At 36.7% G+C, this 19351-nt stretch overlaps 1 protein-coding gene across 4 annotated transcripts in view; it reads left to right on the top strand.

Annotated features, from left to right (window-relative positions):
• Nucleotides 1–19351, top strand: part of RALGAPA2 (Ral GTPase activating protein catalytic subunit alpha 2) — a 158284-nt gene that overhangs the window by 91072 nt on the left and 47861 nt on the right. For all 4 annotated transcript variants that reach the window (XM_060774081.2, XM_060774080.2, XM_060774083.2 and 1 more), the window contains 6 exons: nt 363–546; nt 2721–3492; nt 5415–5486; nt 8093–8216; nt 9147–9302; nt 13572–13730. In XM_060774081.2, coding sequence (XP_060630064.2) covers nt 363–546; nt 2721–3492; nt 5415–5486; nt 8093–8216; nt 9147–9302; nt 13572–13730 — 1467 coding nt within the window. The remainder of the gene's footprint in view (nt 1–362; nt 547–2720; nt 3493–5414; nt 5487–8092; nt 8217–9146; nt 9303–13571; nt 13731–19351) is intronic.

Genomic DNA, 19351 nt, shown 5'->3' with positions numbered 1-19351 from the left:
TACAGCTTAGATCCAGGCTATCCAACAGATTGTCTTTCCCTGCACTAGCCTATCCAGACACTGAGATCCTCAGGAAAGGCCTTTAATTACTTTCCAAAACCTTCACAGATATAGATGGTAGGTATACAATATAGAGCTTTGTTATTGGCTCTTTAGCATTTCTTCCTATTGCTATTGTTTGTTAATAAAAATAACAATGAGATCTATGGTTATCAGGCAATAACGTAGAGGTGTGCTTGGCAATTAGAGCAATGGGACCAAGGGGCCATTGGCTGAAGCAACCTGTATGTGGTATTTTCTATTACACATTCTTTCTGGAATAGAAAACATACTAGTATCTTTTTTTGAAAAAAATCCCTCAGGTCCTGCACAGTTGCGTCCATGGTTCAAACACTTACACACAGCAAAGCCATTACCTCTTAAGCCTTGCAGACCTCTCTAGCGATGTCTACGATCCGTTTTTGCCATTAGCAAGTGTCAGAAATTCTGAACCTATCCAGTTCCAGTCTTCAGAAGATGTCAATAATTTGCTCACTGTTGCTGAAGGTAAGAATAATTTAATTTCTTTTTTCTTTTTTGGCGGGGCGGGGCGGGGGGGGGGTATGTTTCAAATAAGAACACTCAGAATCAAGTAAAGGTAGGTTACATAATCAGGTTCTCACAATCACACAACAATTTCACTCTTCTTTCCAAAATGGCCTTTTTCCTAAAAGCTGGGGAACTCATAAGAAATGGTTTTCAGGATGCAGTAGGGTGGAAAGGGTGGGAAACCTCCCTTGCACAAATATTACTTGTCTTGCAAAAATTTTAAAAAATATTTGTTAAAGCTGGTTTGTCTGTGTTATTAGAAATCATTAAATAAGTAAATATATGTTGCAGCATGTTAATACTTTGCCTGCATTGTTACTGCTATGGTTCACATTAAATTTTACTGTCAAAAATACTAGAGCTCTAGCTGAACCAGTACATTTGTCATACCTAGATTCAGGTCTGATCTAACACATACAAACTAACGATTAAACTAAAAAAATATGTTCTGCATACATTTAATTTACAATAGCTACTACCATGTATTTATTTACATACAGAAAAGAGTCAATTATCTGGATAATATCTGATGGGAAACAATATTTCATAGAACAGTTCATGGTCTCATCGCCTATCCCATTTTAATAGCATAAAATCTAGAACCTTTGTCTTTGTGTGGGGTTAGGGTCATGCTTCATAATAACCCAAACAAAAATTCAAGAAAAAGTTCTTCAATAGAATCAGAGTATATCCTTGCCCAATAATAGATGTAGAGGTAGATTTTTTAATGTGTACAGGCAGTTCCCAATTTAAAAACATTTGACTTACAATTGACTCATAGTTAAGAACAGAGCCCCTGGTAGTGCAGTGGGTTAAACTGCTTAGCTGCTGAACTTGCTGACCAAAAGGTCAGCAGTTGAAATCCAGGGAGTGGGATGAGCTCCCACTCTTAGCCCCAGCTTCTGCCAACTTAGCAGTACAAGAACATGCAAATGCGAATAGATCAGTAGGTACAGCTCCAGCGGGAAGGTAACAGTGCTCAATTCAGTCATGTTGGCCACATGACCTTGGAGGCATCTATGGACAGTGCCATCTCTTCGGTTCAGAAATGGAGATGAGCATCATTCTCCCAGAGTCGGACACAACTAAACTTAATGTCAGGGGAAACCTTTACCTTTACCTAAGAATGGGGATGAGACAACAGCAAATGAGAGAAATCTACCCTTAGGAAATTCACTCCTGAAAGAGTTATCATGAGAAAGTGAAAATGAAACTTTATCGCCAATCTTTGTTTCCACAAGCCAAATTTTTCAAAATCTAAATCGTAAACCGGGGCAAGGAAAGTAAAACAAATGCCACAAGGGTGTTAACCCTTCCCTATGCTATCCAAAGCCCCCCCCCCCAATATATTATGTACCTGATCTGACTTACATACAAATTCTGACTTACATACAAATTCAATTTTTTCATAACTTGAGGACTGCCTGTAGTTGCAGTAGTTAGAACAGCTGCAGAAAACAAATGACATAAATTTGGAAAAAAATAAGCTTCAAATTGAATAGGTACATTAAACTTTCTCTAATACAAATAATATCCATTGAACTAATTAAGTTTTAAATTAAATGTTATCATTATTCACCACAATTATAAATTGACATTGATTTAGCAACTCACAATATGTCTTTTCAAAAACATTAATAAAATATATTGTCTTAAATCCAATTACTGATTTCAACTAGAGTAGACCAGGACCAACAGTAGTTATCACCTGAATGATACATCGAAGCTTAATTAAATTCTGTTAACTCAGTGGGCCAACTCTAGTTAATATGTACATTTGTATTTAGGCAGATATGCATACATAGCAAAATCCATTGGGTTTTCACTTTATTACAAAAGCTAAATAAATGATGATTTAAGTTCTTAACGTCCTCATTACCACAAATGCATACATGATTGATGTTGGGACATTCTTCCATTTATCCTCTACCATAACAGTCAGTGATCCTTGGAGTTTTAGCTGTTTTGCGTGTTTTGCTGTTAGATAAGTGTGTATGTACATTTCATACAATTCTCATACTTCAGAACCATGTGGAAACTGAGGATGTACTTTGACCTCCAAAAGGTTATTTATGGGTACATATTTTGCCAGTTTGATTTCTTGATTTGTTTTTATTATTGGTCAATTTCAGAAAGGAGGAGGAGGAGCTTGGAGTTAATACCTTTGACTGCACGAATGATTATGGCACATCTAGTAAACAATTTGGGCCATTATCCCTTGAATGGAGGGCCTGCCGTTCTTCACAGCCTTATTAGTGAAAACCATGACAACTCTTATGTGGAATCCTCTGAACTGTCTTCTGAAGTCTTCAGGAGCCCCAACTTACAACTTTTTGTATTTAATGATAGTACTCTTATATCTTATCTTCAAATTCCTTCAGAAAGAGGGGAAGATGATGAACCTCCAGGAGCTCTATCTGAAGTTAGAGTAATTGTAAGAGATATCTCAGGGAAATACTCATGGGATGGAAAACTGATGCATGGACCACTAGCTGGATGTCCACCAAATCCAAATAAAAGGAAATCTACTGCATTTTTTAACAATCATAAACAGAACTTTGAGTCTCAAGTGGATTGTATTGAAATATTTGAAGGGGATGATGTTCTTGATAAATTGCTTGAGAGGATTGGCAATAGTAGTCCTGAGTGCCTTCTTCGTCCACAAGTAAAATTAAATGAGCCATCAGCACCACCATTTGTTATGAGCTGTGAACAAGAGAACGATATTCTAGAAGCAATAATAAAACAGAATTGCACAGAAAATGAATATGCACATGGATGCAGTTTGAATCTTAGCATGAAGGCTGAATTTCAGAAAGCACCAAGACCTGCTCAGCTCCAAGCACCATTTCACTTATGTAAGCTTTTGCTAAACGACTTAGGGATGAATTCTTGGGATAAAAGGTAAGCAAAGTATTATATTTCTGCATGGGTTATGAAAAATTATAGCATTAGCTCCACAAAAATGCCACATTGCTATCTCATTCTTTGGGAAAGCAGTTTCTCCTGGTGGAAGACAAGGATAACTGCAGTTGCACTACTAGATTAGTATCATTTTCTAATAATTGAGAGTAGTTCTGTCTTCCAGTTTTTTGGAAGGGTGGGATATAAGGGGGATTAGGGAAGGTAATGTGGTTCGCTATTAATTAGTTTCTTTTCACTCCCTAGCCAGGGACATGATGCAATCTGAGAAAAGTGCAGTATACAGATGCAATTAATTAACCAAGGGACATAGAGTTGGGAAAAGAAGGGGAGAGTATGTGAGTCAACCAAAAGAGATGGCAGTTTCTTCCCCAAAAGCTGTCCAAATATGACCACATTGTGTCTTCTGGATTTGTTTTGACAAAGTACAGCTTAAGTGGATTAAACTACACTAGTTGCAATCAGCAATAAAGCACTGAACCTACCTAACCAAACAACCATCTGCATGAAAATTCCTCACAAACTGTGGCTTAGGCTAGACTCATAGGCATGAAAGTGAGGCAGACAGGGTTTCAAAGTAAAACCGGTATTGTCCCCTCTGAACTGTGTTTAAGTTCTACAGTTACAGCAGTTTATTCTTGTGGGTAAGTTGACTGCCTTATCTGGTTGAGCAGGGATTGAATAGCTTGCCCTCTCTTTAGTGGAAAATGGCAGTATTCCACACAAAAAGGGTGAAGCCTATCCTCTAGACCAGTGCTTCTCAGTGGTGCTCCATGGGCTGGTGCCAGTCCATAGCAAGTTGCCAAGAGAAAAAGACACACTTGAGAATTCAAGCATAGATTTTGTTAGCCCCAGTTTTCAGACCTTCTTTTGACCAAAATTACTTCCCTTCCTGGTTTTCTGACCTTATTTTGACCAAAAATTATCTCTCATTTTCCCCTCTAAATAGTAATGTACACACTGCACTCACACATATCTTTTCTCTACAAATATTTCAATTAAAATTATATTTTCCAACCATACTACACTTTATTTGATAAATTTGAACATTGAAGTTTGAATATTTCATTGTCTTGCATACAAAAAGTGCAGAAAATAAAGTTTACTTGGTAATCAAGCATCTCTGATACTTGTATGGTGCAGCTCCAGCTCCGTTTGGCTAAATAAGCCAAATATGGATGAGAATCTAAGGAACTATGCTTCACCTGAGTGATCTTGAGCTGGTTGTTTCTAGGAAATGCTACTGGAGTGAGAAATAGATTTGGAGAGGTGAATTAGTGGCAGCTGTAGGAAAATAAAGCATAGAATTTCCAAATAACTTGTTTAAATATTATATTTTTGCCAGCATTACATAATGTAAACACTTTTGCCATTTTTATCATTATTCCTATTACACTTGAAAATTTTACTGCTATTATTTATTATTATCATAATTTATCTCTATAGAATTCACAATGATGAAGTTAACATCAAGAGCATATAGATTCCGTATGTCCTAAAAATAATCAATGCACATTTTTAAATGGTTGAATTAAAAAATCACTGTTGAATTAAAAATCTGCTGGAAAAGATTGGTATGTACCGCTGTATTAATAAAGCATGTCCAGCTGATAAATCTCCTCTGGCAGGTCATTCCACAATCTCTGGACAGTAAAAGAAAACGTCAGCCCAGTTTTGGAGACTGATGCCCCCCAGAGGACTTGAGTGTGTATGGTGGATTATAGACAGAAAAGGCAATGCCATAAGTAACCTGAACACTTATTGATCTTATTGAACCATAACTCTGGATTATCTCTTCCAGCTGGTTCATATAGAAACTAAACAGCACTGAAGTACAATAGATAGGTTAATGTTTATGTATCGTGAACCTTTCCATTCATAACCTAGATTTTATGTATCTTTAGGAAAAGTTTTCACCTACTGAAAAAAAATTCTAAATTGTTGAGAGAACTGAAAAATTTGGATTCCAGGCAATGGTGAGTTAAACTTATACATTTAAAGAAGAAAGTACAGTGTATTCTGCTGCTGAAAAAAATCAGGTTGCATTTAATTTTGAAAGAAATATGTTCTATTGTCCAGTTGGAAAAAGAAGGGTAATTATGAAAATGGAGATATATTTATCCCTTGGACAGTTTTGATACAAACCACCTACAGACCCACCAAGAAAATCCAACAAATGCTATGTTCAGCAAAGGACAAGAGGGATCCTCTCACTTCTGCAGGAGTCTACTGTGTACCATGCAGCTGTGGGCAAGTCTACATAGGGACCACCAAACACAGCATTGCCCAAACACGTATCAAGGAACATGAAAGGCACTGCAGACTACTTCAACCAGAGAAGTCAGCCTTAGCAGAGCACCTGATGAACCAACCTGGACACAGCATATGATTTGAGAACACAGAAATGCTGGACCACTCTCACAACCACCATGTCAGGCTACACAGAGAAGCCATTGAAATCCACAAGCATGTGGACAATTTCAACAGAAAGGATGAAACCATGAAAATGAACAAAATCTGGCTACCAGTATTAAAAAACTCAAAAATTACAACAGCAAAACAACAGAGAGTAAACAATCAGGCACATCAAATCACTCTCAACAAAAAATTCCCCCCAGGCACTTCCAAGCCATTAAATGCTAATCAAGGTGGTCAGCTGAGACATTTACACCTAGCTCCAGCAGACAAAGATTCTTTGTCCCACCCTGGTCATTCCACAGATATATAAACCCATTTTCCTACTTCCAACAGACCTCACTACCTCTGAGGATGCTTGCCATAGATGCAGGCGAAACTTCAGGAGAAAAAGCCTCTAGAACATGGCCATATAGCCCGAAAAAAACTACAACAACCCAGTTTTGAATTGGTTTCATATCAGAGGTGTAGCAATGAGGGAATCAGAGCATCACTACTTCTCCATTATAATTCTTCTTACCCCATGATATATTCCTCCAGTTCTCACATTTCTAGCATCACTGTACATTCATGCTTCAGATGAATGTTTAGAAACATAGTTTAAGTATCCAAAGAAAAGGGGCAAAGTTGCCATTGGAGTGTGATTATATTTATTAATATATTTTACAAATGTAAGAGCTAGAAGTGTGATTGATCCACAGTGTTTCACAAGATGAGACAAAGAGATTCTGGTTCTGAACAAAGAAGAACACCAGAATTTGTAAACTGCAGAGTAAAAAAGTCTGCAGCTTTTCTTCTACGTCACTTGCTGTGCTACTGAAGCCTGCTGGTGGGCGTCTGTTAAGCATGATTAACTCCCTATCTTGTATTTCTAACAGTGTAACAACAAGACAGGTAGCAACATAAGAAGCATTTAGTGTCTGTAATAGATGATCTTTAGTTTACAACACAGTTCAAACACAATAAGTGTAATCTATGCATCCAAAGGTATGGCAGAGAAAGAAATAGGAATATTAGTCCAGCAAAATAGCAGGAAAAGAAGAGTTGGAATAAAAATACGACCTTTTTAGGCAACTAGTATAGGAGTGAAGTGACCACAAATATTGATGGATGGCAAAGGAGCTGGAAAAACTAAGCCAGGGAAGACAGTAATGTTAGAAATTGCTCTATGTACTTCCCTCTCTTCTGTAGGGCTCAGCAGGGATGGAAAGAAGTGGAAGAAAGAAATGGAAAGAAATGGAAGAGTGGCTTCTTGGTTGTTCAAAAATCCTGATGTGGAGAATCCTCCCCATGCCTCTTTCTCGGTTTTTACATTCCCCAAGTAATCCTGAGGGCTAGTACCACAGCATTAGCCTAAATCTAGCCTTTTGGGGAATAAAAGAAAACTTCATAGGGAATTTAATGTAGTATAGGGTGAGGCAGCATAACTTCCTTTTTTAAAATGCGCACCATTCAGTCGGTTGAAGACGTAGCGGAGCGCTAGTGGTCTTGTTCGAAAGGCGGGAATATAAAGTTTTGTCCTGACACAGTTCAGGCGCCATCATGCGTTGGAACAGTGAGGAGCGTGCTTTTGCCATTGAGGCCTACTTTTCGAGCGGATTTGGAGTGGCCAGCCCGCTCTCCAGATTTGGCCCCTTGTGATTTTTTTTCTATGGGGTTTTTTGAAATCCCGTGTTTATGTGAACTGTCCAGGGATCCTACAAGATTTGAAGACCAACATCCAGGAAGAAATTGCCAACATAACGCAAATAAAAGCACTCAAATTTGTTCCAACTTGGACACTAAAAGATGATGTAGGCTCAACGGATGTAACACTGTCCTCTGCTCGTCCAGTGGTAATTAATACTTTCCAGCTTATGCAACCTAAGAATGCAGATAGGATTCTTGAAGAGGCAAGAGCTACCATATGTGTTCTAAATCCTTACTGCCCTATCTTCAGCTCATTCAGCAGGCCAGTGATAGATTGATTGGTTGGGTTGGTGCCTCTTTACCAAGAGCATTGTCCCGAAGTGCCTCAACGTTTTTTGTGTTAAACTAGTAGAAAATAAAGCTGCCACTATCTCAACCACTCATGAGGACAATTTGGGTTTTGTAATTCAGAATTCCACATAAAGGCTCAACCTGTACGAATTAAAAATATTAATCATAGTTTTTTCTCCAATTGCAGCCGTGAAACCCATAAGATTGCTGTATTTTACATTGCTGAAGGACAAGAAGATAAATGTTCAATATTGTCCAATCCAAAAGGAAGTGAAGCATATGAAGATTTTGTTGCTGGATTAGGCTGGGAGGTAAATACTAGTGAAACATGCAATTTTGAAATAATACTTTGTGCTCAGATCAAACCACTGTATTTGAGGTCATATATTAACTTGTCAATAGCATAGACTGGGTGTTAACCCAAGCAAGGAGAGAAGGCGGAATCTGTCATTCCTCAGTATATGGCTTAGAGGAGCAGCACCATTTGTGAGTCTCCTTGATAGACCCCATCTAGGCTTCTCCCCAACAAATACAGAAAAGAATGGGCAGTGACATCCAGCCCATTCAGATGTGGCACACACATAGTGTCTGCAGTAATGACCATTACCATCTGAAATACCCCAGAATATTAATAGGTTGCCTTATATGGTATACAACACAGTTTAAAAACAAAAAAGGGAGGAGGTGGTGGTGAAAATTCACTTACAGCATTCAGGCAGGTTGGTCTTTCCATTTACATAGACCCAAATTATGTAAGGTAGTGGTGGAGAATACTTAACCTTCCAAGTAGTATAACTGAAACTAACATTAGCCTAAATTAGGATTGACAGTGGTGATGAACAATGGGAGTTGAAGTCCTATAATGCTGGGGATCTCCATTCCTGATGTAAGGCCTTAGAAGTTCACTTTCATGCGGGCTCAAAAATTTCCTGGCAACCACAACAGCTGGTGAAATGTCACATTATCTGACTGCCTATCAGCTAATTGTACTAGTTACACAATTTAGTACTAAAGTTACACAATTTAGTATTAAACAGTATCAAAATGTAGCATGCAACAAAAATAGATCTTTCTTGCCATTGGAATTATCAAATGTGACTACTTCGGTCTGTTTAGTTGGAAATGTCCCAAATTTTTTTAGAGGAAGTTGGTTTCAGAGACAGGGGTGTTTTGTTTTGTTTTTTTGTATGTTTGTTTAGGACTGCAGATTGAGAGTAAATTATATGGTTTACTTACTTAAGGTTGATCTTTCAACTCACTGTGGATTTATGGGTGGCCTCCAGCGTAATGGCAGCACAGGACAAACAGCACCATATTATGCCACTTCTACGGTGGAAGTAATTTTCCATGTGTCTACCCGCATGCCCTCTGATTCAGATGATTCACTGACCAAAAAGGTAAATACAAAAATAATGTCAATCAACATATTGTTAAATTGTCCTATTTAAATCTATCATTTGTCAGTACTTTCAGAGCTTGGATTTAGTTCAGAACTTAAAATGGTACACTTCTTAGGAAGGTGATGAAATAAAATTTTAGGCAAACCTTTCCACAGCATTCCTTTCATCTTCCAGCTCATAACTGTATCAAAATTATTTCTGCCAGTTCTTTTAATACCCTCAGATGTAGTTCACCTGGCCCTGGAGACTTGAATTAAATTAACCAGATATTCGTGTTCTGCCTCTTTATCTATTTTGTGCTGTATTTCCCCAACTGCATCATCTGCTCCATTATCCCCAAGTTGAGCACTGTTAACCTTTTTAGAGGAGACTGAAACCTTTTTAGAGGAGACTGAGTAGTTCAGCCTTTTCTCTGTCCCGTGTTAGCATTTCACCATCATCTGTACACAGGGACCTACCATTTCCTCATTTTTCCATTTGCCACCGATACAATGAAAAAAGCCCTTTTTATTGTTTCTAATCTCTAACAAGCCTGAGCTCATTCTGCACTTTGGCTTTTCTAACTTTCACATCTACACATCAAAGCCTCTCCATAAATTGTGATAACACTTCACCTTAAATTGCTTTGGGTTTAATAACATTTTTGTCAGTAATGTGAAATAATTGTCATCCTTTTTTTGACAAAGAATAGATTTTTGGGCTCCTCTCTTATTCCAGATGCTCCTCCCTATATCGTGTCAAAGAAGCTATCAAATATTGCAAAGAAAATATTCTGTATGTTAATATACTTAATATATTAAGTATATGTTAATATAGTTAGCAGGCATACCTCTCTGTCTTCCCAGCATTTCAAAGGTGTCAACAAGATAATTGTCCGAGATCATTGGCAAAGATCATTATCAGAATACCCATTCCACTATTACCCATTGTTGAACATTTGTTGCTTGCTGCCACTGGATTCATTTATTGTTCTGTTCAGCAGCTAGTTTTCCTGACTTCTGTACTGACCATCAAACTCCTTTCAAAGAACAACATTAAATTTCACAATGGATACAACTGCACATTTATAGACAGGGCCTTAGGTCCCATTCTGGGATAAAGGTGCCATGCAAAATAAATAATTAAATAAATAATCGAATAAAGGCAGCCACCCAGTAGCACTTTATATTTAAATAGAAAGTGATAGAAAGTAAACATGCACGTGTACTAATATAATCTTTTGAAAAATAAATTAGGGATGGCCATTTATCATAGAGACAGACATTAGAAAACAGAGTTGGTTCCTGCCAAACAAGAGTAATTGGACTATATAAAAATTCTGGTTTTATGACAGGAAAAAATTTCAGACTATCCTTTAATGTAAAACACTTGTGTGTTAGTTCTTTATGTTTTCGGTCAAACATATTTGGAATTAGAAGCCACTATAGATAGAATTTTAAATAATGAATATTCAGTATATTTCTTTTTTTCCACTAGTCATATAATGCTTGTGCTCCCCACAATTTTACATCCCCCCCCCCTTGCCAGTTTTTAAGAATAACAAGCAGAATGCTGAACAACTTGCTTAGCTGACAAACTCAATAGCATGACAGAAGGTCATACCACCTGCTGGCCAGAAAAGCTGCCTGCAAATGTGACCATTCTGCAGCAGGCAGTGTATTTTGTGACCCACAGAATAAGACAGATGTCATAGTAATACTTAATTATTAGAGTTTCTTTATTAATAAAAAATAGTTCTGCTCTCACATGACTTCTGAAATAAATAGGCATATCTCTAGTGAAGAATGCAAGTAAACTGGTGTAGAATAAAATGATTAGGATGTTGTCTTAATTATTTTATGCAGTGTAGTAGTGCCACATAACATATTTAGAAATCACATTTTTGTACTTTAGCTGAAAAGTACAGTTGTGAGTACCTGGGGAAAATGATTATTGAAAGATTTTTGAAATAAGAAGTGATTGGTTCCTATAGGAACATAAATCTTTATGGATAGTTTGTTTTCCCATCTTACAGCTACAGTGGAAATGAATAGAGATAGCAACATCCTAAAAGCTTCTGGTCAAAATTATATGTAGCTTTAGAAAAAAAAACCCGACAGTCAGCTGTGAAGAGCTTCTCAGTTCACAATCCTGGATACAACCCCCTTCTGAACTCTTGCTCCTTTACTTAAGAAATTCATTAGTTATAGCAAGATTAGATTTTTAGCAGCTAATCTAACTGCTGTAGGGGTTTGCAAAGTGGAGACAGAGCTGTGCTATTGGATTTGTTCAATTCATTTGACTCCAGGACTATAATTGCACTTATGTCTTACAAGGCTTTTTATAGCCTAAGGCTGGCTGGCAGCAGAAAACAAATTGGCAGTGAATACAGTAAGAATGAAAGGGAATGAAAGGCACACATTATCAGTCTCCAGGCAGTGCTGTTCTGGCAGGAAGTTTCTTGGTTAATTTACAAATAAAACTTCGATTTTTAGGATGGGCACTCTGTCAGGCAGACAATGGGGATGTCAGGACTGGCCATTACTCAGTACAAGTAGCCGCCATGCCTTCCCCAAGCAGAAGTTCTTCAATCACACAGACAACTCCTTTCTGGAGCCAGCTGGCTCTGTAATGCAATTAGTAGGAAAAGGAGGTCAGACTATTAGGTGTGTATACCATGACCAGTGTCAGTATTGGTGTGTTGCCTGGCAGGCAGGGAGCAGAATAGCGAAAGCAGAGTGCTTTTCACACTCTTTAGTCAAGTGGTAGATGCATGGCGCACAACTTCAGAGATGCAGTTCTTGAAAAACAATACAGTGTTCATTAACAGACATATATATTCACATGAAAAATTTAACCCCTGATGTTTTGTGAAAAAAACGTTGTGTTACACACAGGAAAAACATTTTTCTGCATTTTTAAGATGCATTAGTCTTTGTGCTCTTGCGAAAGGGGAAAACATTTCATGATGCTTGGAAGGTTTGTTTTTTGCTGTTGATGAGGATGTGGGAATGTGTGAAGCTTCTTCATAGCCCTACTTTAGATGAACATATTGTAGTTGACTAAATTAAAGTAGGATGTAACTGATGTTGTTCATTCGTTCAGTCGTCCCCGACTCTTCGTGACCTCACGGACCAGTCCACGCCAGAGCTCCCTGTCGGACGTCACCACCCCCAGCTCCTTAATTAATTAATTAATTAATTAGTAACATTAAAAACATAGTCTTTTCTACTCTGAATATTAATATGCATTAATTAGTAACATTAAAAACATAGTCTTTTCTACTCTGAATATTAATATGCATGTGGACTTTGGAAGTGAATACTGCGCTATGAATATTTTACAATACCTGTATCAAAGACACAAAGTAACCACTGATATCCATGTGTTATGTTAGAGCAAAGATCTGAACATAAAAAAATCCCTTTGTTCATAAATGTTACTTTAATTCTCTTTATTTTTCAATGTAGTATACAGCAAGCCTTGCGGATCTATAGGTTCTGGATCCTCAATGTCCACCACCACATCCCAAATATTAAATGGTGATATGAGTGCAGATAGGCTGAAACATACATGTTTATGTTGCTACCATTTAATAATATGGTTATAGTCACCTGAATTTCTTTGTGTCAATGTGAGGTCCAAGAACCAAATCTTACTAGATGTAGCAGGCACATTATAATTGGGGGTTTTATCTTTAAATACTACTGTTTCTGATGGTTTGTTACAGTTCTGAAATGCTTTAAATTAAAGCTGACTTCATCCACTTTAGTATTGCTTGTTTTTGTTACTCTGTTAACACTTATGGAACCTCTAGCTAGCAGAACACAGCAGATACTTGCAATTTTTCCTGCTAGCCTAATGAGTGATATAATCTTATCTTCCAAAAATCGCTACTCAAAACAAATAGTTTATTTGCTATTAGTTTTGGTTGTGTATCACATGGTAGTGCAGTAGTATGATACATTTCTTTTGTTCTTTACTCATTTTATTCAAAGTGTTTTAGATATTTCATTGTCCAAGAAATGAGAGCTAAATAAAGTTTTAGTTTAACACCTCAGGCTTCATTCATTTGTACTCCAGAGCAAGGTGAGATTCATAATAGACTAGACTCCCATAAGAGCACAAAAGCAAATATTTGGGATATAAAATGTTATTTTAGTGTTTTTTTAATAAGTTTCTGTTCGCAGCTGAAGCATATATATTGTCAGCATTGTAATTCAACAGTTGAAAATTTCAAATTGTTTTTGTTGTTCTGATTAATAGCTGAGCAATTTGCATTTACAGCTTCGTCATTTGGGAAATGATGAAATTCATGTTGTCTGGTCTGAACACACCAGGAATTATCGCAGAGGCATTATACCAACAGATTTTGGAGATGTTTTAATTATTATTTATCCAATGAAGAATCATATGTTTTTTATAGAGATCATGAAGAAACCAGAGGTATGGTTTTGATAATTTATTTAGTTCTAAAGATTAGCTAACAGAACTGTAGAATACAACAATATGGTAGACAGGCAATCAACAATCTCCATAAGACAATGAATCTCAACGTAATCCCACATTGTATAATGATAATGTAAAAATAAAGCTTTAATGAATATTTACAGTAATAGGGATGTCTACTGTTTGTTGTCATCTTTAGTATTATTGCCTGTAAAACCAGTCTTGGGGGGCTGAGGAGCTGTTCAGTGACATTAAGGATAAGACAATACAACTTTGCATGTTTCCTCATACAAGTTTGCTGTGATAACTGGTTGATTCAAATGTGATGGATAGATAGTGTTAAACTACACTACTATACGTAGACACGGATCTGTCTTTAAAGATTATTCATGCTATGGCTGCTGGAATGCTCACTGGGACTGCAGTTGCTCCAAACCTATTTCCAGGCACTAGACAAAATTTGGTTCTTTATCCTTAGCGCCATTATGGCTTGGACACAGGTATCTGGAAGCTGTTTCCATATGTACCAGTTCAGCGCCATCAAGATCACAATCATAGGCTCTTTATTCTCAAACTTTGTTGGGAATGGAGCTCTGGCTTTGGAATTTCTCCCAGTAGATGCTCACCAGGCACCCACTCTAATGTATTTTTGCCCTTGTTATTTTCTCAGACTTTTAAGCTTTTGCTAATCAAATTTTCTCTCATTATTTTAATGTGTTTTATAGATTTGCTATTGTTTGAAATATTTATAGTTTTTCAGTGTACAATTGGAAGTTGTCTCAATATTATTTCTCAGTCTATTTAGATTATTGAACTCTCTGTATTGTCCCAAATGTCACTCTCATGCAGGTGGGGATCTAACCTGGGCAGATAATTTGGGTGAGGACATAATGCTGTGTTACTTTTTCATTAATCCAAAGGACACAGACTCAAATCAAGCAAGACACAAACAAAGTTGAGGTCAAAAGTCCAAAATGGGCAAGCTAAGCAAACCAGGAGATACCCTTGGATAACTCTGTGTGTGAAGCCCGACTTAGAATTGAACACATAAACCCAGACAGAACCTTAAATATAATTGCAACTCTGCCTCCTATGAGCAACACTTTCTAGTTAAAAGAGCTAGGATCCATTCAATAACTGTTGTTCCAGTAAAATGGAAATATTGTTCTGCTGGATTTCCGGGCTGTTCGTAAAGCTTTCTCTTTCACTTAAGTTACCAGGACATTGGGGTCACGTGAAGCATATGTTGAGGACAAATTATGTCTTAGCACTTATTTCAGTATTTTTTTTTCTAATTCTTTACCTTGTCCCTCAGATACAAGAAGCCATAGTATGAATGCAAATATTTGTTGATTTCATTCTTACCGGCAAGACAAAGCCTTTTAACTGTGAGAGTTTTGATGCACTTACTTGCATTTGGGAGGCACCATTGTTTTTGTGCAAAATACATTGTTTGCCATACCAAACCATTATTTTTCACCAGAGGAAAACATCTCAAGCATGAGATATGCTGCAGCTTACCATTTCTTTCAGTTGCCTGTTTCGATGCATTGAGACAAATTTTCTTCTTGAGCATGAGAAATTCTGAGAGTGTTCTTGAAAAAGAAATACACCTGCAGATACACAAATACACACACATAGAAGCTTTTCGGTTGAGAGGCATTTATCAATCAATTTAAAAACCAGTACTAATAATTAAAATACCTTTAAAATTAAACACAAAGTATCAGTATATGATTGAATAACACAAGCTGCATCTTTTAGAGCATTTCAGGAGGAGCTCAAAAAAGTAGAGGAGTGAAGATGAGGAACAGCATCAATGAGAAGAAAATGAAAGATGAGAACAGAATAGAGAAAAGAGAAAACAGGGAAGAAGGGAAATTGGAGAATAAGAGGGGCAAGTCAGCAAGAAAACAAAGCAGCAGGGGCCTGAATTGCAAGAATATCTTCAAAAACTGCAGTATTTTTGAAGACATCCTTGCCATGCAGAGAAAATTGAGCAAATACTTTGTCCTTCTCTGTGGGAACAAAATCAACAAAGACTTACATCCCTGTTCAAGAGTTTCAGTTCCACTCTGCAAAAGTCTTGGTCTAGTATGCTATGCTTCCTTTCCAAAGCTTATTTATTTGGAATGGTAAGAAGCTTTAGTCATGCTTCCAGTTATGCATGCTTACATATTATTATAAACAATTTGTCATGCATATGCCACACTGAATGAAGGATAATATATTTATCCTCACATTTGGTAGTTGTCATTGTCATTTTAGTGTTGGCATGTTCTTCCATTATACTTTCCCCCTGTTGTGTGTTTTTTATCATTCCCACAATTTTGAAAAAGAATTATCTAGATTAGCCTGTTTTTTGAGTGTTCCACTTTTTAAACTTTTGTACACTTTACACAGATTTTCAGTGTACATATTTCCATAGGAAGCCCTGTGGCATTGTTCAGAAGGAGGAAAATGTGCAGCTGTCTAATGTGTTTTAAGAGAATGGCAGACAGGCATCTCTCAGACAAGGTTCTTGAGGCAGCTCTTGCTATTGCCTTGAGGCATTGGGACACCATACAAAAAGAAAATGTGGTACAGATTCAGGATCAAATGATATATGGATGGCTAAAAGGCAAATGCACTTAGGATAAAGAAGAGCCACAGACACACAAAAAATGGTAGATCATCTTTCTGTCACCCTGTGGCTTATGGTTTGGTAAAAATGTTGTTGCCATGAATTATATTTGAAAAATCAACTTGAATTTTTCACTGCCTCCCTAATCGTGAAGTTTTTTTTTCCAGAAAGAAAAAAACACCTAGTTTTACATAGTAATTATAAATCATTTGACTGGCTTAGAAAAATTCTCACCTTGTTCTTCAGCTGGCTGTTTTTCAGAGCATCTTACATGAGACTAAAATATAAAATCAAAGTGAATGCAGTAGTACAAATAATAAAACAGAAGGTATATAAAGTAAAGAGGCAGCCTCTTTATCAGAGACATTATTAAATCTTAGGAACATTGTTAAATCTTTAAAAATGCAAAACAAATAAAAAGTTATTTACTTAATAAAGAAAAGAGATGGTGGCTAGCAAGCTTATTCAAGGAGGGACTATAAAGTAAGGATTAAATATAGTCTAAATGGTCAGTTAACTGCATCCTTAGACACTAATTATTTTCCCCCAAAATACTTTTCTTAAACAAGCTACTTTTTTTTCTACACAGAAGTATATTCTAAACTGCTACCATGTCTGGTGTATTAATTTTCGTGTAATATATGGAATGAAAGAAAGATAGTTTTAGAATGTAGTTGTTCAGGGGTTTTTTATATATAAAATTGATGCATCATGTGCACTAGAAGAAGGAAAACAGTGAGAGAAAAATACCAAATGTGAAAAAGTGGTAGTCTTTCATTTAAAATATAACAATGCAATAAAATTAATCCAGACATTTCCAGGGCAAATGTGGCTGACCTTTTCTTCACCAGCTACTAACCCTAGAATGAATGAAAAGGCTTGTAGAGAGAAATGACTGTTGGCTGTTGTCCCTGGTATTTAAATTGTGTTCCCTAATCAAATGAAAACGCTGCCGTTTCTCTGTCAGGTTTCAGGATCCATGGTAACATTTGGCCTCTTATAGAATTAATGTTAGCCTTTTTGTTTGCATCTAAGTAGAGACACCTGGAGCAATGTTAACATTAACCGATTTAGTATTAATAGCTTCATTATATAAGAATCTCTGTGCCGATAGCTGTTACTTTTGTTATATTGCTACAATCTGTATTGTGTTCATTTTTTATCCTCCTGCTTGGCAACCAGGCAGTGATTTGCAAACTTTTTTGTCTTGATTAATTAACCAATATAATTATTGGGGACTGTGATGTAGTCTTTTGCTCAACAAAGCTTCTGGGAGAAAACAATAGTAAGTCTGTTAGTATGAATGCATTCCACGCATCACAGATGCATTAAGATATTCTGAACAATGAGACGAAAAGCTGCCTGCAAAAGCGGACAAAGAATGCCATGCAGACTCTGACACACTGTGCATACCGCCAGGGACACGCGGAGAGTTCCCTGGGACACAGATGCCTCGTTAGATTGCAGCTAGTCATCAGAGATTAATTCTCAGCCATTTGGTACAATAATTTACTCATTCACTCGCTTTTTAAACTATATTGTTTGCTATGGAAGATAGGCCTTTGTACTCAAATGGTGATTATATTTTAATTGACTACAATAGCATTTTGCTTGGTCATTAAAATGAAGCAAAATGGAACATTTGGAATTATTTTTTCATAAATATATGAACATTTTTTTCGGATCTAATAAATATCTTCACTCCTTATAAGTTCACGTTACAGATTTACTAAAACTGGGGTAAGTTTGGTATGTTTAATTTGACTGCCTTCCCCCCCCCCCCAAATAAATCCAATTTTGAAGACATGAAAATATATTATCATTTTAAGATCCTTAACACACAAATCACAATGCCTATAACTAGGTGGATCCCTATTTATTTTAGATCAAACTACCACATACGAAAACTTATGAATTTTACTCTCATATACCTTTTACATCAAGCTGAAAATCCAAAAAGTTATAGTGATTAGTTTTAAAATAATAATGAATTGCCCAGAGTGTACACATACCAAATAAGCTACAGTTATTGATCTACAAATGATCACTCTAAAAAGTAAAACAGCCTTATGAATATTGATACACTTCCAGCATAATCCTTAACATGGCTTCTGTGTAGGAAGATCTGAATCAAGATGGTAGTTAGCTTTTTTTAGATTTGCCATATAGACCAGTTTGATAATACTGGGAATGTGGCCCATTAAATAATAGAAATGAAAACAAATATTCGAATACTCGAGAGAGAGGCATCTTAGTTGTCCAAAAACTCAGATGAGAACAATCCTCCTTATCTAAAACAAAAACAAAAACTGGTCCAATCACTCATTTACCTACAAACCATTGGTGCCAGAAATTAATATTAGGTTTATTATGTTATTTACCACATTAGATCAAGTTAAATAAGTATACGGAGTCTGCTTTCCTGTATTCAGGGAGAAAACCCTTCTAGAACACAAGGAGATTGCACTTTTGCTAAAGTCGAAGACACATAAGGCTTTTAATCCTTTTCTTTACTTATCCCAATTCTCCTGCTTATGAAAAAAGAGAAGCGTACTTCCAGATGTCCCACCAAGTCTGAATGGTCTTCAAAATATATTCCCACGTGTCTTATTTAATATAAAAGTGGGTAGAACTAGAAGTGGTGTGTGGTGTGTGGAGCCTGTGAGAAGTGCCAGGGTCACAAGAATTTGACCCCAGAACATCAAAGCTGCCCACTGCTTTGTTGGGGAAGCTGTTTTCCTATCTAGTTCTGGCTCTGAGTACTGGGGGAAAGGCTGCTATCAGTGCAGTAGAATTCAGAAACAAGATTTTTACAAATGAATAGTAGCAAAGTGTGGATAACCAAAGGAGCTTTAGTTAGTGAAGCACCCTCAAAAACTACCTTGGACGGAATAAGAAAGATAAAATCAGCATTTCCATAAAGGGGGTGTTTTATTGATATAGTAAGAGATAATGAAAATGTAAGACAAGTTACTGATGGCCATTTTAGAAGGAA

Source organism: Anolis sagrei, chromosome 4 (assembly GCF_037176765.1).
Source record: "Anolis sagrei isolate rAnoSag1 chromosome 4, rAnoSag1.mat, whole genome shotgun sequence".
Classification (NCBI taxonomy): domain Eukaryota; kingdom Metazoa; phylum Chordata; class Lepidosauria; order Squamata; family Dactyloidae; genus Anolis; species Anolis sagrei.
The sequence above is the reverse complement of the archived record's forward strand: the minus strand, read 5'-3'. Positions and strand labels throughout refer to the sequence as shown.